This window comes from Tiliqua scincoides, chromosome 3, assembly GCF_035046505.1.
Source record: "Tiliqua scincoides isolate rTilSci1 chromosome 3, rTilSci1.hap2, whole genome shotgun sequence".
In the NCBI taxonomy this organism is placed as follows: Eukaryota; Metazoa; Chordata; class Lepidosauria; order Squamata; family Scincidae; genus Tiliqua; species Tiliqua scincoides.
Window position 1 is genome coordinate 157,569,484 of NC_089823.1, and position 22,307 is coordinate 157,591,790.

The 22,307-nt window shown below is 42.3% G+C and overlaps 1 protein-coding gene and 1 pseudogene across 6 annotated transcripts in view; both read left to right on the forward strand.

Annotated features, from left to right (window-relative positions):
• The window catches only part of PCDH15 (protocadherin related 15), a 455,608-nt gene that overhangs the window by 418,983 nt on the left and 14,318 nt on the right, over window positions 1–22,307 (forward strand). For 4 of the 6 annotated variants that reach the window (XM_066618750.1, XM_066618749.1, XM_066618751.1 and 1 more), the window contains 2 exons: window positions 16,762–16,783; window positions 18,190–18,228. The exons of the other annotated variants lie outside the window; for them this stretch is intronic. In XM_066618750.1, coding sequence (XP_066474847.1) covers window positions 16,762–16,783; window positions 18,190–18,228 — 61 coding nt within the window. The remainder of the gene's footprint in view (window positions 1–16,761; window positions 16,784–18,189; window positions 18,229–22,307) is intronic. 6 annotated transcript variants of the gene reach the window in all.
• On the forward strand, window positions 3,328–4,749 carry LOC136643827 (protocadherin-15 pseudogene; annotated as a pseudogene).

Below are 22,307 nucleotides of genomic sequence, written 5' to 3' on the forward strand. Positions count from 1 at the left end.
AGGACTGCTTGTCACAGGGGCGTAGGAGTCACAGAAATACGAGGCTTGTACAACATCCTGAAGTTCAGATTAGACTCAACCCAGCTTCAAGTCACGTATGTTCTGGGGGCCAAAAGCCAAAGTCCTTAGATGTCTATGAGTACTTGGTCTTCAGCGCACCTACTGCTTCCATTCGCAGATATCACTGAAGAATTTATACCTAAACTTCTGTTGAAGAGCGTATAAAAATTCTGTAAGATGCTGTTTAACAAAAACAGTGTCTTCAAAAAGGCTGTGCTACTACCAAGGCTGAGCACGATCAAGGAATAGTGTACAGTTGCCTCCACTGAATAGGGGGATGGACTACATAGTCTCCAAGATCCCTCTCTATTATAATGTTTTATGACTCTATGAAGCAGAGTCCTATATTCTTGATCCAAAAAGCATTTCTGAGAGCTCAGTATGCAGGGTGAGGCTTCTGTAGCCCCACTGTCAAAGGCAGCCACCTCATTCTACTTCCCCCCTTTGGCTTGATGGATTCTCGGGTTCCCTGCTCCCAGTCTCTTTTGGATAAAGTGGTAGCCCTGCAATGTCTGCAAATAACTCTTCCTTATTACTCTTCTGCTCCATTTTACTCCCACATTGCTTATTTCACTTTCAAGTTTTGTTTTCTCATTGTTGGTCTTATATTTCATCACTAACATTTTAAAATGTGAGTTGTCTCATTTTTCCTTATTTCTCTATCTTTGCATACGTAGGCATCAGTAAGTAAACTCGCACCATTGTGGGTAATGTTGCTGCACATGGGAAAATAGCACATTAGTAGTCTGTGTGGTTTTAGTGCTTCAAGGTTTTTAGTCTTTCGAGAAAAAGTATTTTCCCTTTCTCTAGTACTTTGGTAGTTGGAAGATATTTACTTCTAAAATTATTTATTTTTATTACCCTTCCAAAGAGAAGTAAAAAATAAGGGACTGAAAGCACCATCATTACACTGTGTATGTTGTTTCCAGTTATTAGATTCTGTTATATTCAGCTAGGTTTTTCTTTTCTTTTTTCCTATGGCACTAATCAGAATCCAGAACAGATATGCTATAATCCTGAAACCTTTCAGTCACTTCAAGGCTTATTACTGTCAGTGATACTAATCTCAATTAAGCGGTTTAAGACTGGCAACATGCAGTGCAAGATTCAAATCACCAGAGTATAGCTCTGTCAATCTGTCTGCAGTTAGGCTATGCCAAAATAGATGGTTTGAAGACAGCCCGCATAAAGTATAGCCTACCAACTACTATTTTTGCAAACTCCATAAAATGTAAATGAATCGAGATTGCACAGGATCACTCTTTGATAAGAGTATGGCCTCAATCCTATCCCCCACCGGTTAACTGCTGCACCAACAGTTGGTTGCTAGGCCAACAGAGCACATACTGCATCCCATGGTGGAGATGTGACCAGAAGGCCCAGGGAGGTAAGTAAAAATATTTTTTACTTGCCTCCCACTAGGCCTCCTGGCCACCAATGGGTTTCCTCAGACCTATGCCAACAATTTAGCATGGACCATCTACGTAGTATATACCAAGCACAAAGGACCTATAGAGCTTATGGGTGTTCTCATTCATGTCAATATTGGGCACAGCTCTGGACATGCAAAGAAATTCCAGCATAGAACAGTTCCCTTCACTTCAATGAATGTTAAAGCTTTTGCTTTGATAACAACCTGTAAGCATCAGATCCCTTGCAACCATAAGAGGAATTTGGATTGGTTGTAGTAGTGAAGTCCCCTACTACATAGAAAGAATTTGCTTTACAACATTTTATATCTGCCCATTTGTTTTATCTGATTCTATGCATGAATTACCATGGGCATTAAATAGTACCTCTGCAACATGCCCACTCCTGAGAATATGCCCATTCTCTCAGGCTGTCGTACAGGGGTGCAGTGGTGCGGCGGGTTAAACTGCTGAGTTGACGAGCCTGTTGACCGCAAGGTTGGCAGTTTGAATCTGCATGATGGAGTGAGCTCCCATTGCTTGTCCCAGCTTCTAACAACCTAGCATTTTGAAAGCATGTAGAAATGCAAGTAGATAAATAGGTACCACCTCGGTGGGAATGGCATTTCATGTGCTTAGGCATCTAGTCATGCTGGCCACATGACCATGGAAACTGTTTTTGGACAAACGCCAGCTCTTTGGCTTAGAAACGGAGATGAACACCACCCCTAGAGTTGGACTTGACTAGGCTTAACGCCGGGGGGAACCTTTACCTTTTTAAAGGTTGTCATGGGGGTGCATCTTTACCCCTCCCGTTTTGTACTGTGCAATGTGGAACATTAAGGCCAGATAATTGGTCAGGGGTCCAGTGGAGGCAGCTAGGGAGCCATTAGGGTTGCAGCTCCACGTGTGTTCAGCAGGAGGTTAGCCTTGCCCACCAATCCAGGTAAGCAATCTGGTTAGCCAGTCATCTTTTGGGAGCTGAATAGGAATGTTATGCTCTTCACCTGATTGATTTATGGTGAAAGAGTATTTTCACCAATTCCAGCAATCTCAGCAGGTGTGGTGCTTTAATCAAGCTGGTCACAACTGGCAGGTGTAGTTCAAGAAAAGAATTAAAAATAGGTGTGCACTTTTGAATTGGTTAAGATGGTCCCAGAATCAGTCTCCAGGTTCTCCAGTCTTTGGCTTGGGGATACTCTGGGCTTTTTGAGGACTGCAAAATCAACCTCAATGCAATTCAGATCTTCCTCAACTGTTCCAGGTATACACTGCAAGAAGCTTGGATTGTCATCTAGCAATCTATAGTTTTGAATCAGAGTGGGGACATTCAAAAGGGGGAATTGACAGTAGTTGGCCAAGATGGGAAACTGCACTAAATTAGAAGTATCAGGGTAGTTAGGACCCACTGCAGTTGCATTGATTTGCATTGATTCTGTAAATTGTGGCCCATTATCATACAGACACCTTGTCTTGTGTATGATTGGATACGTGGGCAATAGATCTCACAGAGAAGCTGCCTCTTTTTGTTCTAGGTGAACATTTAGATTTCTCAACAGTACTAAATTTTGGTCAGGTATTAATTCAGAAGTCGTGCTGATCGAAGTTCGCCTTATTTATCTTCTTCTTGTATCCCTTCCCTGAGTGAAGAAGTAAATCACTTCCCTTAGTGAATAAATAAATGTCACGCTATAGTAGTTTAATTGCATATAGATTAATTACAAATAGATCTGGATTCTTAGAAAAACTTTGGAGACTTTTAGTTGTCATTGCTTTTGTTCATTCATTCAGATTATATTTTCTCATGAGAATCAGCTGTTCATGCATGTTTCCTTACCTGTGATTATCTTCTTTTCTTTCAAGTCTTTTTCTTCTCTACCATTTTCAACAAAGCAGGGGAAAAAAGTCAGTCTTAGAAGAAGGAGACCGTCAGAGAGCTATAAGCAGCTTTGCTTCTCGTGCTATTGAGGCCCACAAGCAATCTAATATCAATGGAACACTGAACAATAACCTCCCCAAATCTGCAAGTAACATTACATTTTTATCAGATGAGAACCCATTAACAACTCAAAACCCTCTGTACATAGAGGGGGAAGTTCAGGGTTCCACCTGTTCTGAGTTTCTTCAGAAAAGAAAAGATTTTCTGACCCCGTTTTCTCCTAAAAGGCGACCTCTGAAAAACGTTCCATGGGAATCCCCTCTAGGAGGCATTAATCGGGCATGGACTTTACCCTCACGTCTTACCAGCAGACACATTTCTGATGCTTTGAGTAGCAGAGTCATCATGGATCCGGTTCAGTGGGAGCAGGAGAGAATCAGAACAGAGAATGAAAGAGCTGAAATGCAGCACAGCAGAAGTGATAGTAACAGTCCAGTTTTCAAAAAGATTATTGGCACAAAGATATCAGTCAAAGAGAAAGCAAGGCAGTTTGAGCAACAAGCTCTGCAGGAAATGACGCAAGTAAAATTCCGAGACATGAAAAGTTTTCGTTCACCGACACACAGCAGCTGCACTCAGGATGGGGAGAGCACACTAGAATTGTCTTCTGACAGCTTCCTTCCATCTCCAGATCGTCTTTCACCTTCTTCCCCCTTTCTCACACCTTGCTCTGAAGTGGTTGAACTCGAAACACCTGTAATACCTTCTGTAATTATCACTCACCATGACTCTCTTGAACAATTATCTCCTCCACCACAGCACAAGCCTACGCCTCCTTCCTTCAGAATCAGAACACCAGCTCACCAGAATCTTTTGACCACTCAGTTCAGAGTGGAAGTCATGGAGAGCATTCCAGATCCACCCAAAACACCTCCACCCCTTCCCCCTCCCCTGCTGCCACCTCCTCCGCCAACTCCTCCTCCATTGCAACCTCAGCTTCCCTCCCCTCCCACACTTCCTTTGTCATCTTCCTCATCCACTATAAGCCTCCATCCTCCGTCTCCTGCAAAACATCCCAAATCACCCTCCAAACAAAGTGGGGGACCATCACAGGCTTGTGTGCCTGACCCTCCTCCTCCTCGCAGGGAGCTGAAGGGGATCCTTAAAAACATCCAGAACTTAGCAGACATTGAGAAATCTGTGGCCAATATGTACAGTCAAATAGACAGAAACCACATGCTACCTAAGCACATAGCCAAGCTGAAGCCAGTTGCCACTCCAGAACCACCACCAAGTACAGAAACTGTGACTGATGCTGAGCACAGCCAGCAGAATGGCAGCCTGAGCTGCATAGTGGAGGAACTTGAAAAGCGATTCCCATCGCAGTCTACTGCTTTATGACATTCTTTGTGACTAAAAAGTACATTGTATCCTGTCTGTCCCAGCTGGTCCTATTGCAAAGCACTTCAGTGGGCCACATCCAATGGTTCCATCATCCCAGAGAGTTTCTCTTTCCTTGGTCATTCCCCCCACCCATCTGCAAGTTCTTCTTCAGCTGGTCCAATCTACCTGATTTTGCAATATTCTTTTATTTCCCAAAGACAAGTGCTATCCTTGTTTACTATTTAAAATGTACTGCTTTTATTTCTTAATACGCTGTGAAATATAAAGAAGAGGGGAGGGCAATTCATAATGAAGAGAAGCGTGTGCTTTAGGCACATGTTTGCACAGCTATAATTCTTTAGTGTCATGTTTTGCATCATTTTGTCAAAGAATTTGTATCAGCAAGCCAAGCAACTATCCTATCGTGCAGGGGGAAAGAAACAGCATGACATTTTATTGCTTTCAGATAAAGTGTTCACCAAGGGAGAGATCTTAATTTTTCACGGTAAAATGTGGGGTGTCACTGGGAAGCAAGTGATAGCAGGGAAAAAAAACAGGCTCAGCAAAAAAATAAGCCAAAGTTATTACAATAATGTATTATCTTGTTCTGTAGATCAGAGAGCTTTGCGCCATGGAGGCAGGCTTGTAGCTTTGATAAAAATTCTCCTATTTGTCGTTCAACCTTCTCTTCCATCTTTCTGTTATCCACAGTATGCCTTTTTTATATAACTGACATTGCGTATTCTAAGACTTCACTTTTGTAATCTGTTTTGTGTAAAAAGCATTTTAAAAAAACAAAACACAATCACATTCTTCTTCCTACTCCTCCAAACTGTACACTACATTATTCAGCATCTTTTTTTTTCTTTTGCATTCTGTTAAACCAAATAAAGCGATTTGAATCATTATTGCACAAGAGAAGGATTTCCAAGCATGCCTGTTTTTGTAGCTTTTAGCAGAAGTTTGGTTTGTAATAATCCAGATTAAACCAATGTATTAAATACTGTATTTTGTTACATTAACAGCCCAATCCTAACCTGGCCTGGAGCAGGCTGGCCGGCTGGCCTGTGCTACATTCAGAGCAGGGATGGGGCTGCCTGTGGCTCAGCCTGGGGCAAGGGAAATTCATTCCCCATACCCCGGGTAACACCGTAGCAGCCTCACTGGGGCTGCTTGGATCTGCACCACCTAAAGAAGTGGCACAGATCCAAGCAGCCTGGAACTGCTCCAGCTGTCTGGGACCAGGGCTAGGATCCAGCACAAGTGCTGGATCCTGGCCCCACCCCCCACTCAACCACAGCCCATCTATAAGCCCGTCCCCTCCCCACCCTCCCCCCACCCCAGCTGACTCCACCAGTGTGCGCTTACTTTTTGTGCTGGCCTGGAGGGGCTTGGGCCAGCACAAGGGACTTGCTCCAGCCCATCTCCTTTTTGGGACTGCACCCTAACTCCCTTCTCCTCTGATCCTACACTAAGTTCAAAAATCAAAAGACTTGGGCTAATGCCTGAATCAGTTGTTCTAGTACTTTTTTGTCTGGCAGCTTCCTTGCCCTACTGGGCCATTGACTGTGGCTCCCCATTAGTGCTAAAATTCTATAGATTGTATAGGGTGGCAGGTTTCTCACGAGGATTCTGTGGCTCCCCTGGCTGGGTTCCGCTGCTCTCCAGGGGGCCAAGGCACACAGTTTTGGAACCATTGGTCTAAACTAAGGATGTGGAAGATCTGTGATCAGATAGCTGATGTCTACATTTGGTTAAAGTTTGGTTAAAGTTAAAGGCTATGAGTAACAGAGCCATGGTGGGCCTTGGCTTAAAATCACACTTACCCTCAAAGCCACTCTTGCAGCCCAGTCCTGAGCTGCCCGGCACACAGGGCTGTCGCGGCATCCTAAGCATGCCAGGCAGCTGCCAGCTGCTCCTCTGAGGAAGGGGACATTTGTCTCCTTCCCCTGGGTAAGAGTAGCCCCGCAATGAAGCTACTTGATTCTGCAGCGGCTCTTTAGCTGGTGAAGAATCAAGGAGACCCATGTCAGGCCGCATGGCCCGACATGGGGCTCCGGATCCAGCAGAGCTGAGCTTCTCTGGTTCTGCCCTCTCCCACTCTGCTCCCTCCCAACCATGCCTTCCTCCCACCCTCTGCCCACCTCGGAACACCTCCTCCCCCACCCCTTCTTACCTCTCTGCCACCTGGTGTTCGCAAGGAGTGCTGGGTGGCAGACTGTGGTCCCAGCACCAGAGCTGGCACAGCGTGGGCTCACATTGGGCCAGCTGCAGTGCTGGGACCATGGTAAGGCTCGTATACATTTGCAACAGTACATGCCAGCGTAAGCCAGCACACATGGGTCTGAATTGGACCCTTACCCGTGAAAAGGAGGAAAGACAGCTACCCATACTGCTTCTGTCTTTTTTTTTTTCCACTCTGGTTTTAATAACATTGGGAGGAGGAATTAACAGTGAGGAAAGGGATGGGCATAAGGAATAAATGTCTCCCCATCTAGCACTACAACCCTGATCCAAAAATGTTCCTTCCATGTTTTCTCGGTTAAAAGTTAAAAACACTAGGATATCTGCTCACTGATCATTCACATTGGGTATAGTTTGGCCCTAAAGGTGCAAGTTCACCATAAACTAAGGTGATGGAATTTTAGACTGTTCTGTTTCAGGCAGGAAGGGTGTCATATTTTTTATCCTCTTCCATACAAACCCCTCTCAGCTTGCATGTATTAAACTGGTAAATTGAGGAGACCTTTCCTTCGATGTACTCATTTACTACATGTAGTGAGTGTTTGTTTTGTTGCACAGGGAAGCTTTCAAAATATGGCACCAGTCTGCAGTGTGAAACGGAACAGTCCAGAATTCTACACCACGGTTCACCACCTTACTATACATAAAGTGTAGATTGGAGTGTAGTTGTTTGATCTGAAGAAGAAAAAAAATATTAACACTGGTGTTAAAGAGGGGTGAGTTAGAGCCCAATCCTATGCATGTCTACTCAGAAGTAAGTCCCATTATAGTCAATATGGCTTAGTCTCAGGTAAGTGTGGATAGGATTGCAGCCTTAGGGCCCAATCCTACTCTAGCACTGATTCAGTCGCAATACAGCCCCAAGCTAAGGTAACAAACATTCCCTAACCATGAGAAGGCCTCTATGACTGTACCCCTACCACACTATGCAGCTCATGCCCCGTTGACATGGCTACATTGGCACTGGAAAGTTGGATAGGATTGGGCCCTTAGTGAGCAGTATCAAACCCAGGTACTTGGAATCAACTTTAAAAACTTCAAACCATTGTGTTGGGCTTATGTTATCAGTCCTGGACAGACAAGCAATTACAAGGATATTTTAGTTAAAGGTCTAAAAATATGCTGCTTTTCTTCACTGGCTGGCTTTTTATCTAGCCTCACTTGGGACAAGTATAGATGGCTCAATCAGAAATTGCTGAAGACAGATTCTATTTTGTCCCAGAAGCCAAGCTCTGCCAACTTCATCACTTGCATTCTGCTGACACGTTCAGAATGGTCTGTGCCTAATAAAGTCCCCCATTCAAGGTGGACTTGATTTCAGGTCCAGCACATATCATGAGCAGCAACAGCAGCCAAATGTGTTGGGAAACCAGTGATCAATCCATTTGCTTGTTATAACAGGGGTTTTGTGTTTTAGAGCCCCCTTCAGAGTTTAACACATCTGCAATATCAGCAAAAGTCCCTCAGATAAGAGATTAATACATCTGTAATTTTCAGATTGCTTTATTTCATTATTTTGGAATGTCGCCAGAATTTAAAACTAAACTGCAGTGCTGTGCTATTGACTATCTTTGCCCTTCTTACAGCCCAGGCTATAATGTGCTGATAAACATTGTTTTTACTAGTTCTTTCCCTTAGTAAGAAAAGGTTTAGGGTCAGGGTTTTGGGGACACAGAGAAGACTTGATTACAGCGCCATAATTAGTGGTGTGTCTTTGTAAGGAAATTTTGTACAAAAACTTTGTACAGGTTGAGTTAGTGTGACAGATATGTGACACACTCCAGTATGCCCAAGTGTACTTACCACTTGTATGTTCACCAATAAACTTACTTAGGCTGCAGTTCTATGCAAACCTGACCGGGAGTCCCATTGAACATAGTGGGACTTCTCAGTAGACATACATAGGATTGCGCTGACATACAACATCAAACCCAGGACATTCAGCCATGCAGATGGATCACGTATAGCCACAACTGCACTATAATCTTCATGGTCACATAATTAGTGCACAGGCTCATCCACTGACTTCTGATCACATGTGGATATCACAGACTCCTCTTGAACTGCTTGCTGCTGACTGTGTCACCAACACATCTCCACCAACTGCGCACACTCTGGTCAGCAGACCAGACCAATGCTTTAAGTGCTAGTTCCATTGTCATATCTCTTAAAGCAAGTAAAATTCAAAGCATTGTAACATGCATGTCACTTCCAATGTTAGAACTGGGAGATTCTTTGAGTGCTCACCCCTTGTGAGTATTTCTGACTTTCAGGGACATTCCAGCTTGAGACAAAGAGTTTCAAAAGTTGGACTTTGAATGTCTCTGGAGGTCGCACTGATGTATAAAGGTTTCTTCACTAAAGGTTTCTCCAATACATGTGTTGCAAATATTTGCTTTTGGTTTTAATACTACATAGGAGTGGTGGGGTGCTTTGGATCAGGACTGCAAAGTAAGGGTATGAAGTAAGGCTCTTGAACCCTCTGCCCATCCCACTGTTGCTAAATGCCCTGGGAAGAAAGTTCCCTTCAGCACTCTCTCTTGGTGGTAGAAGCTATGGGGAGGCTAGATATGGGTTTAGGAATGAAATAGGGTGAAAGACTTGCAACATTTGCCAGTATGGTGGATCCAATCTGGATTGGGCCCACCTCATACCTGTTGTATAGCATTTAACAAAGCACTTTTAACAAATTTCACACTGTTGCAAAGTACATGCTTCAATTAACAATTTTTAATGGCCCAATTTTTAAATTGGCCTTAAATGGCCTATTTTTAAATGGACTTTACAGCCATTCATGGGAAGATGAAGAGGAAGCACAGAACCGGCTTCAGGTTTGGGCATTGCCATAGATTCTTTAAAGCTGTGTTTTCTGAGTAAAGTTAAGCCTGTGTGTTGAATGCAATGACATAGGTAGACCAGAGGACACAAGTGAAATCTGTTACAGAAGAGTATATTTTTCAAAGAATTAAATTATTCAGAACTAAATAGCCATCGCCTCTCAAAATTAGTTTCTAGTGAATCTCATCAAGGGAATAATGAATCTCTAATCATGTGTGACCTTCCATATGCAAGTGGGTCAGCCAATGCACAATAAGCCTGTTTACAAAGGTTTCTTCAGTTCAGCCAGAGGAGGCTCAAAATAGCCTGCTAGGAGAAATGAGTACTTGTCATCCTGATGAATGCTCCTTTAAAATGCTCAAAATTTTAAACTTTTCGGCATCAACAATCTCTTTGCATAGACGAGAAAACTACAGATTTGACTATAAATATATATATATATATATATATATATATATATATATATATATATATATATATATATATTCTCTTAAAGAAGTTAGAATTGACACATGATCATTTTCTGGTTCAGATATGGCAAGCTGGGGACTGACCGGGGCCCAATCCTGAACAGTGCATGCCGGCTCACCGTTAGCATGCACTGTCACAAATATAAGGCACATTTGTGAGCCCTTACTGCAGGCCCAGCACTGGAGCTAGTCCAGCAGCCAGCTCCGGCACTGGCCCTGCATTCCACCACCTGGCAGTCAACAAGACCACCTGGCAACGGAAAACTGAGTGACCGTGTGGGGGGAAGCAGGGAGGAGGCATTCTGGGACAGGGGGAGGTGGGAGAAAGGCGGGCAGAGGGCAGGAGGCAAGCGTGGCAGGGGGAGGGAGTGGGGCAGGAGGAGGGCTGGACCAGTGGAGCTCAACTCCACCAGATCCTGAGCCCTGTGTAGGTCTGTGCAGCCCAACACAGAACTCTCTAATTCTGCGGCGGCTCAGGAACTGCCACAGAATCAAGTAGCCCCATTGTGGGGCTAGTTCCCTTACCTGGTGCCACCTTCCCCAAGGAGCCACCTTCCCCTTCCCCAAGGAGCAACCATGGGCTGCCTGGTTGGATGTCACGGTAGCCATCTTGGTGCCACGGCAGCCCTGCGCTCTGGGCAGCTCTGGATTGGGCTGTGAGGTAGTTGGTGGGGCCCCCATCTCTATGCTCTCACTTGCTTCCATTGCTCCTTGTCCCCCCACTCCCATACCAGGAAGAGTGGCACGGACTTCAGAATTTCTGACATTATATCAAGTTGGGGGGAAAAAATCTGCATGTATAGCTTTAGTCATTTTGGAAGTCTTACCTGCAAAGGGCAAGTGCATGAATTTTCTGTATGTTCGTTTTGTTTGGACATAGGAGTAAAAGCAATTATACCAAATCTCCCATTGCAAGCATCCACAGTCTGTATTATAACATAGTATCCTTGTTGACTTCTGAAACCACTCAGAAGACAAATGTCTTGCAGCACAATCCTATGCATTCTACTCAGAAGTAAGTCCTTCTGAGTTCAATGGGACTGATGCCCAGGACAGTGTGTATAAATTGCAACCTTTGATGTGCTTCTAGCTGCACACTATTATTCCCTTGATGATGATTTCACATATGCCGTTGGCTGCATGTTAGCTTCTCGAGCATGCAATAGTATCAGGGTTAACCCCTGTGGCAGACCACTTTTGAAGCACTATTTGACCAGAGACAATAAGGGGAGCAAAAAAAAAGTATATATTGCAGAAAACTATGGCTCTTTCAAACAATATTCATGCTCTGAAAAACTATTGCCTGTACACAACACCAGTAGAATAGGATTGATTAAACAGAAACAATTTATCCTTCCATGTAAAAGGAATCTAAGGAGTAATCAGATACTTAGACAATAACTTCAAGCTTTAATTAGTAAAGCCTTTTTCTCCAGAGCCAAAAGGGAAAGATATCATGTTCTAATTCTCAGTTATCATTAATGCCTTTGATTTAATCTATTTTTTGCTTGATTTAACAAGATAATATCTAAAATACATTATAGAATGGGAAGAAAAAAATACTCAAAGGAAGCTAACCATTCAGATAACCATTAAGCTATAACAAACTGAGGGACCCATAAATCTATATGAGCAAAATATTGCAGGAACTGTATGCAGCCAATTGTGCATTTGCACTGTGTTACAAAATGTGAACAATTTTGTGTTTATCTTAATATTTTGATGTTTCTTTATTAATTTCACTGCAAGGATTTCAAAAATGTTGCTATTTTTGGCATAGCATCAATAATTTAGCCACAGTTTATGCTATGTACTTGTATAATACAATGGGTATTACAATACATCAGGCAACAGGATAAATAAAAAAACAAAAATTAACTAAAAAAGGTGGATGATACAAAAAACAAAGATTACTGTTGGAATCAACACCACAGAATTGTATAAGAAACATTAAAAATTCAAACAATTTGTGGGTTGCACTGCTACTCAAGCAGTAGAAATGTACAACATATGTTCTACTTTTTGATTTGGCACTGTATATATTGCTCTTTACTTTCAAATAGAAAAAAGTGTTGCTAATTGAGATTAATGAGATACTAATGGGGTGTTTTTGGAGCTGTGTTGGACATAGGTTAGCTGCTTTCACTCCAGCTACTAGAAGTACCTGCTAGTCTATAGAGTTAGTAGACAACATCAGTGCATCTTCTTGATAATGTGGACTAGAAACTTGCCTTACAAAAAAATTGAAAAACCAAACTTATCAAGAATTCACAGTATCTGCACATTCCAAGATTACTTGATGCAGCTACTGAGCTCAAATTGAAGAAGAAAAAAAAACCCTTGTTGGGCTCATTATGCTTCTTTTCTAAATATGACCATTTGTGTTCAAGAAATATTATTTATTTAGATTATATCCCAGGCTGTTCCTATGATTTGAGATGTGAAAACTGTTTCTAGAGCTCAGATCACAGAATATGAAGGCTTATGTTTTAAAACAATGAAGTACATTTTGTCTTATTTTTATAGTGTGTAAATAATGCATCATTTAGTGAACTAAGGAAAAAGTTTGGCTTATTTTGTTTGCCACTCAAGACTTTGGCTTGGATCAAAGCATCGCATGCAGCTTTCTCTTCCTGGTGGCATCCCCCTGAAAATGGGCTTTCTAAAGCAGGGATCTCTAAACTCCAGCCCAGGGGCCAGATGCAGCCCACAGTGAGCCTCTATCCTGCCCACAGCCTGCCCGGCCCTCAGAATGCCTTCTAGAGGCCTAAATAATCACTTCCTGGTTTTCCTGAAAAACTGGAATTTTGCCCTTTGAAGACCTTAGAAGGCTTCTGAGGACTGGGGAGGCCTCCTGGCCCTCAGAACACGCTCTGGGTTTTCCCTGTGATGCGCTAATTCTGAGATATTTACTCCTGTACATTTAAGTAAGCTGCTATTGGGGTGGGGGAATGGGAGTCCCTTTGAGTGTGTGCTTTATTTCTGTGGTGTGTGTTGGTGCTTGAAGAAATCCTGGAAATTTGAGCTCATTCATTCATTTATTCATTCATCTAACTTTCTTCTCTAATATATTCATTTAAATTATTTATTTATTTATTTATTTATTTATTGCCCGTGGCACCATGCCAGATATCTGATACGGCGCTCTGGCTGAAAAGTTTGGAGACCCCTGCTAGAGCAACCTCATTGAGGGGTGCTGTCACCAGAAGTTTAAAAAGACAAGTTCATACACAGGAAATTTCTCTCTATATTCTAATCTCCCTGGTCAGGAAACTATGGTATGAAGTCTGCATTCTCCTCCCTGAAGGAATTCTTTCCTTCTAGGATACCCCTGCTAACGGGACAAAGAGGCTTTTTAAAAAAGTGGTTCTCTTTTATTTAGCAGGGGCAGAGCATCTGTTCCTCTTCACCTCAGCATTGTGTCTTTCCCAGTGGCTGTTGCTGGTGTCTCTTCCAAAAACTGTGACCCCTTTGGGGACAGGGAACCATTTAATGATTTATTTTGCTATGCAATCTGCTTTGTGAACCACTTTTTGCTGAAATACAGCATTGTAGTAGTAGTAGTAGTAGTAGTAGTAGTAGTAGTAGTAGTAGTAGTAGTAGTAGTAGTAGAGGATTTGGGAAGGCCATTCAGATGGATAGGAAGACAACTGATGGGGAATTAGGGTTTAGGCATACTGTTTATTTGTTTGTGCACCCCCCAATGAACACTCGAGACAACTGAGCTGGGAGAAAGGGCCACTTTATTAACAAGTAAGATAGTGTAGAAGGAGAGGCAGAAAGACCTGCAGATGCTGTGGCAACGAAGCACCAGTGGTGCGGAGGCTGGATCCTTGGAAGGCACCAGAATCGTATCTGTCCACCGGGCTGGGCGTGCACCCGACTCCAAGCCTGGCCCCATTACAGGCGGCTTAGCTTATCCAGGTCTTCACCCCATGAAGGGGCAAGGCAGCCGGACTGTGGGCAATTCCACCTCGAGCCGCAGAGCCTCTGAGGTGGCCCTGCAGTCCCGGCCAGGGCCCTGTCCCTGCCCTCGTGCTGCTGGGCCCTTGAGGACTGAAAGTGGGTGCAAAGGAGGAAGAGGGCTGGGCGCTGCTGCCCTAAGAACCCTCTGGGCTCGCCCAGCTCCCAGCCCCCCTCCAATCCCCTTTCAGGGGAGGCGACTCTTGTGCTCCTGGTTGGGCCAAACCAAGTACAACCTTGTGTTTTGTATCTTGGAACCCTGGCCATGTCACGTCTCCATTCCAATGTCCTATGCTGGAGAGCATATACTAGCACCTAACTAGCTGGTACTCCCTCCACCCAGTACTTTCCACATTATCTGATTTTTCTCCAGCCATGTTTCAGTTCCTTTGCAAACACAGGTTGAAATCCTAGTAAGAGAACTGCAGTGGGGACAGTTGTAATTGGAGGAGTGTTAAGCTCAGCCACAGGCTTGCTACTCTCCCTTGAAGATAGTGCCCTTCCTTGCTATTCTTCCCACAGCCAGGGCTGCAGATCCACGTTTCTATTACACACTTGAATCTGGAACCCTGGATGGGGGGTAGTTTGTATTGTTAGGAGACAGCGGTAAACACAAGAAGGATTAATTCCCCCATCTTCCATTTTCCTCTCAACATGCTGCTTTGCAGAAACAGAGCCCAGGATTTCAAGCCCCGAGGTAGTGGTGGAACATGTAGTGCAGGAAAACAGTGAGATTCCATACTGTTTGGGTTGACTTTGCAAAGTCACTAGTACATTTTGGTGATACATCTTCATTTTAGGTATTCATTACATACCTATCAAGTGGGCAACTGCAATAATTTACCTCTGATGATCCACTACGCAAGCTGAATGCTACTAGAAAAGCTTTGCAGATGGCAATATTAAAAATTAAATGCGATCCTCCTGATTGTTCTTTATCCTTCCCCATAGTATAATTAAATGGTTTCCCTCATCTGTTGTCTCTCTATTCGTTTAGATTTAACACCGTTCTGAGCATTTACTGTGTCTCAGTGCTGAGCATACTGTGTCTATCTCAGGATAGAAATTCTGAATAAAACATGGAGGGCTTGATCCAGACAGTGCTGCTCCAGTACTTCTGCCAGTGAAAAGCCCAGTCAGGATTAGGATGAAAGTTATTTTTAAACTTCATTTGCCAGGCTGGGCCCTTAAGATGGCCTCTGTGCCTCTAAATTCTGAGAGAAAACAGTTTCTATGCAGGCTTGGAATCTGTTCCCACAGTCCCTTTGGTGTGCCCCACCCAGAGTCCTGCTAGAAATATATATCATATCATAGGTAAATACAGGTTGTCGTAGCCCAGGTCCAAAGAGGTATGCTCACATGACCAAGGGTGTCCACATGAGCACAGAGGCTTTCTGAACTTTCTATTCTTTCTGTGGTTTAGTGTGATTCAGTGGCCATTCAGAAGTTCGGTTCATACATTCCCTCCCTGTGGTAAGGGAACATTGCTGGGGGGCAAACTAAGTATAACAATTAGCCCTGCCCTTGCTGCCAATACACTCTGTAGCTCTGCCTTCTTCTCTCCACATAGAGAGTGTTTGTCCAGACAAACACTGTCCACAGGGAGAAACCCTCCCCTGTAATTGCAAATGTTCATTGGCCAGAGTTTGCAACCACCAGGAAAAAAAAATTCTCCCTGCAGACTCTTTCTTGTGATGTTCATGGGACAAGTGGAAAGCAGGGCTATAGAGAGTTCTCCATACTTACAGAGCATCTGAATAGTCCTCTAGACTTACTTTTGAGGTGCCTTTTTGGAATGTTCTGGAATGACTCTGAAATCTTAGGACATGGGTAGAAATTCCCAGGTACCCTGTGTTTCCACTCTACTTCTTTAAATCCTCATGGTCAGAATAAATAGATGGGAAAATTCTAAAGTGCCCATGGTCAGCAAGTGGAAGTAGACATCCCAACCTGGATGAAATTTGCTTTTCTTGGCCAATTAGGATTTCCCTTTTATTATTCTGCTTGCAGTGGCAGACCATACAAATTCACACTACTCATATTCTAGGGATATTTATGGCCTAGTCACATATTGTTGCCATAACCAGCTTCTTCTGTCTTAATAATTATTTTCAGTGCATTTGCCTAAGAGTCTCTCATGTGGTGATACCATTTTTCCACTCTTTTCTACCCCTCACAAATTCCAGGGGATCAAAACGTTAAACAAAGAAAATGCAGCTTCCTCTAATTTCAGAAAATAGTTTGCTATGTGAGCTCTCAAGATCATGTCTGGGAAGCAGCACCTGAAGCATAAGGTTGCCCATAAGCATATGACTTTGACTATACACTTCTTTCTGTTTATTCTGGATTAGCCCCACAAAATTCATTAGGATTTGGCAGGGCCTCCAATGCTGTACCGTAAAGATGTTTTTATTTCCATCTTGCATTTTAGAAGATGGGGCACATAGCATGTCTGTTTATCTATATAACTTTACTATTCAAATTAATGTCATGTTTTTCTTTTTCTGAATTTCAGACGAGGATATGCACATCAAGAGGTAAGGCATGTCCTTTGATTTTAGTAAGAAGTTAGAATGTTGTGCTGGTTTCTTTAGCACCACCTGGTAACTTAGGGCCCAGTTGTATACAACTTTCCAGCACTGGTCCCAATAAGGCATTTGCTGCATCCTGCTGTGGGAGGGCAGCCACGGAGGTTTCCTCAAGGTAAGGAAGCATTTGTTCCCTTACCTCAGGGCTGCATTGCGGCTGCATCAACACTAGAAAGTTAGATGGGATTGGGCCCTTTGTCTGCATTCAATTGATGTCAGTGATTTAATACATTGAATATAAAACTCAGTGCCAAAATTAGCCTGTCTTACTAGTAGGCATTGAGGATCCATACGCAGAACTGGACTGGAGTTCTCTGAGCTTCCGGTTCAAGATATGTAGCTTCTTCTTGCCAATGTCCATGTTGTCTGCCATGACAAATAACTTCCCCGCTTCCGTAGCAGAGTATACTCTGAAAGGTTCAAGATATTTCCAAAAATAATTACCATATCAATTTTTGCAGTTACGCTGAATATTAGCTGAGAGGACACTTCCTTTGTGCCCACAGGAGCAGGATGCTTAAGCCAAAATAGAGACTTTACTTGCCACACGCATTTTTTGTAAAGCTCTTGCTACTATATTTTCAGTCACGGAGAGGGCTGTAGTAGTTCATATTTGAGTTGTTATTCATTGTTGCAAGCAAACTGACTGCTGTTTCCCTTTATTCACCTGTGGCTGGTCACATGCGGCCCTGAGAGAGTAGGCCAAGACAGCTAGATCTGTGCCGTGAGACGCATTTTGTACTTCTGAACAGATCCTACAGTACAAAACGTTTAGATGGTGACAGGTATGAATGGCTCCTATGTATAAATTCTGGCTTTTCCCTCCAGAAATACATACAAATGCAGGCTTCATTCTTCCTCAATCACTGCTCACATGTATTTTGAAGGGGAAAGCTGTAATTTATACACATGGGCATCTTTCAGAGCTGACACTAGCCACGTGCAGTTTATTTTTGCAAATCTGTTCAGAACAATGAATCTAGAATGTCTTTTAAGAAGCAGCCGTTACTGACAACCGAGACCACCAGTTCACTGAGGGTCAGTAGTTTCAATGTGCTATGGGGGCGGGGGGTTGGCCAATATGGCAAACCACATGGCAGTAGACAGGAAATGAGCATCCATACTCTGAATTTGGCTATTTGCCGTACTGAAGTCACAGTTAGACTGCAACTACATGAGCTCTGAACTGAAACACTGAAGAACAAAGTTTCAGCAATTATAGTCCTAAACACAAATGCTGTTGTTAACGGCAGTTTAAAGGTTATCTTGTAACCTTCAACCTCAAAGTAAATTACTTGCTTTTTCCATTAAATTTGTCTCATAAACCTCTTTCTATTTCCAATTTTCTTTGTTAGCAACAGCAATTGCTGAGGCCTGCCCTACTCAGACCAGAGGTACCATTTTCTTTTTATTATTCTAAAACTTTCAAAGCACTCCTATGGAATACATTAAGGTACATATTTCCATTTTTAGCATATATTTATTTTTGCCACTGAAAGAGAACTGGTGTCTATTTTACCAGATTTTCTGAAATGCATGTGTTAACTAACAAGTTAATCAGCAATTCTGAGTACAATTCCATGCATTCGGCCTACTAACTCCAGTTGTGCGATTGATGCATTTCTATCACATTTTAATCTGCTGTCACTGCAGCTGCCTCAAGCTCATTCTAGTCCAAAATAATGTAATTAGTGACAGTGTTAAAACCTATACTCAAGGATCAGAATGATAATTACTAAGATCCTTTCTGCTCTAATAATCCAAAGAACTTTCATTAACTTTACTGGAAGGACAAACAATATTCTTAGCCATCATAAAGTTAGTTGAAACTTTATACTGCTTCGCTTACGACAGGTGATTTATTTTATGATTTATTTTAATTTAGTTAAAATGGTTCTATCTCACATTTTCCACACAATGACAAAATTGTTATATATAGACATTCAAGGTCATACTATTATCCCTCCTGCAGCAGAGGCCAAAATTGAGACTTGAGATTATATGTGCACACACAAAAAAAATGTATGGTGTGACACTGATAAATTGCACATAAGATATATATGAGGTTTACTCACTATGCTTTAATCCCCTTTGATAGTGGGAAGGATCAAGAATATTGAGTGAACCTCTCATATATCATACACATATGTCATATATTTATTTGGTTCTACTCACATCACATCAGTTACATAGTGTCAAATATGCCAGTTCTAGTCCTAGCTTCCACTATGAGAAACGCCTTGGCTCCACAAGAGCAGGGCCAGCCATGGATGGTGAATTGAAATACCTTCTAGAATTTTATGTGCAGAGGCATAACAAGGGCGGAGCATGAGGGGCACCTGCGCTGGGGCTACTCCAAGGGAGTACAAACCCTGAAGCCATTCAAGATGGTGGCCACAGCAAGGCTGCACCTCCCCACCCCTGCGCCACTTTTGTTTCCTCAAACACATAGAGAGGCGGCAACAGTTGCAATTTCACTTCCTGCTAACCCCCAGTGCCTTCTCCTTTGGAAGGAACAGGTACAGCAGAAAGATCACATGCCTCTAAGCAGTAGCTGAATCGGCTACCTTTTCACTGTGCTCCCACAGAGAAGCACACTGAAGAACCTTAGCAGCTGCTTATCCAGTGATTGTGGTGGTAACTGGAGGTGATTTCTTTATGGCACTACCAGTTGCTTCCATGTCTGCACACGGGGGGGGGGGCAGGGTAATGCCAGGTATCACTGCCCCAGATATCTTTTTTTTTATTTTTTTTTATTTTTCCATAAACACATAAACAAACACACATACATATGAACATTGAAGTTGCAGGAGACCATATACCAATTAATTAATAATTCATTCTACCAATAATTTCTTATATCTCGTAATATAATAAAAAAGGAAAGAAAAACAATTATAAAAAGAAAAAAAGGATATACAAAAAATGCATAATCATTTCTAAAAACCCTGTTTCATATTCTATGTACTTCACCATTTCATCATCATAATTATCTCTCCCCTTCTTTTCCCATCATTCTTTATGTTCCTTCTTTCAATAAACTCTTAAACTCTTTTATTAATTCAACTTATTCTAATACAAATTTACTACTAAATACTTACCATAAATCTAATTATAAACAAATCTACCAAACCACTCATATGTTACATAGCCATTGCTTTCTAAACTTTACTTTCTACCTTCATATCATTTCCCCATCTATAAATTCCAAAACAATAACAAATTTAAATCTAATTCATCAAAATTCATCTAAATCTAAATTCATAAAAATTAACCTATAAAATACAAAATCTTAAACTCTTTTATTAATACAACTTATTCTAATGCAAAATTACTACTAAATACTTATCATAAATCTAATTATAAACAAATCTACCAAACCACTCATATGTTACATAGCCATTGCTTTCTAAACTTTACTTTCTACCTTCATATCATTTCCCCATCTATAAATTCCAAAACAATAACAAATTTAAATCTAATTCATCAAAATTCATCTAAATCTAAATTCATAAAAATTAACCTATAAAATACAAAATCTTAAACTCTTTTATTAATACAACTTATTCTAATGCAAAATTACTACTAAATACTTATCATAAATCTAATTATAAACAAATCTACCAAACCACTCATATATTACATAGCCATTACTTTCTAAACTTAACTTTCTACCTTCATATTATATTTCCCCATCTATAGATTCCAATACAATATCAAACAAATTTAAACCTAGTTCATCAAAATTGACCTATAAAATACCTAGATATATTTTTTCTTCTCTCAAATCAAATATTACACCACTACCAAATCATGTCATTATCTTGAATAGCAATTCAAATCTTGCATATTATCTCTAAACTTTTTTTTCTCTCTTTTCCATCTTTTTTTCCTGATAAACTTCACAAGAATATCTCTTAAGAGTACGTGCTTTGATATACATCCTCTTCTTAGTCTTCTATTCCTGTCAAAAAACCCAGATCCTGGCAGATCATCTCCTTCTCTTGGTCAATCTCTTGGTCAGCTATGCTTATTAGTTGACATATCTTCTCGGTTCTGGTCCAATAACTTTTGGGTACTTATCTTCCAATCTGCTCTATCTTTCTGTGTCTCCATTAGAATTAGAACTGTCTTTTCAAATTGTAGATCATTATTCTTCATTATTATAGCTTTAACTTCCGTTTCATTAAGCTTATTTATCTGTTGGCTTAGGATTTCCACGCTAATTTGGATTTGTAAAGTTTGGATCACTTGTTGTCGACTCATAAGTATTGGCAACCTTCAGTCTCGAAAGACTATGGTATCGCGCTCTGAAAGGTGGTTCTGGCACAGCGTCTAGTGTGGCTGAAAAGGCCAATCCGGGAGTGACAATCCCTTCCACACCGGGAGCAAGTGCAGTCTGTCCCTGGTCTGTCTCCCTGGCTATGGGCCTTCCTTCTTTGCCTCTTAGCCTCAGACTGTTGGCAAAGTGTCTCTTCAAACTGGGAAAGGCCATGCTGCACAGCCTGCCTCCAAGCGGGCCGCTCAGAGGCCAGGGTTTCCCACTTGTTGAGGTCCATCCCTAAGGCCTTCAGATCCCTCTTGCAGATGTCCTTGTATCGCAGCTGTGGTCTACCTGTAGGGCGCTTTCCTTGCACGAGTTCTCCATAGAGGAGATCCTTTGGGATCCGGCCATCATCCATTCTCACGACATGACCAAGCCAACGCAGGCGTCTCTGTTTTAGCAGTGAATACATGCTAGGGATTCCAGCACGTTCCAGGACTGTGTTGTTTGGAACTTTGTCCTGCCAGGTGATGCCGAGGATGCGTCGGAGGCAGCGCATGTGGAAAGCGCTCAGTTTCCTCTCCTGTTGTGAGCGAAGAGTCCATGACTCGCTGCAGTACAGAAGTGTACTCAGGACGCAAGCTCTGTAGACCTGGATCTTGGTATGTTCCGTCAGCTTCTTGTTGGACCAGACTCTCTTTGTGAGTCTGGAAAACGTGGTAGCTGCTTTACCGATGCGCTTGTTTAGCTCGGTATCGAGAGAATGTGTGTCGGAGATCGTTGAGCCAAGGTACACAAAGTCATGGACAACCTCCAGTTCATGTTCAGAGATTGTAATGCAGGGAGGTGAGGCCACATCCTGAACCATGACCTGTGTTTTCTTCAGGCTGATTGTCAGTCCAAAATCTTGGCAGGCCTTGCTAAAACGATCCATGAGCTGCTGGAGATCTTTGGCAGAGTGGGTAGTGACAGCTGCATCGTCGGCAAAGAGGAAGTCACGCAGACATTTCAGCTGGACTTTGGATTTTGCTCTCAGTCTGGAGAGGTTGAAGAGCTTTCCGTCTGATCTGGTCCGGAGATAGATGCCTTCTGTTGCAGTTCCAAAGGCCTGCTTCAGCAGGACAGCGAAGAAAATCCCAAACAAGGTTGGTGCAAGAACACAGCCCTGCTTCACTCCGCTTTGGATGTCAAAAGGGTCTGATGTGGAGC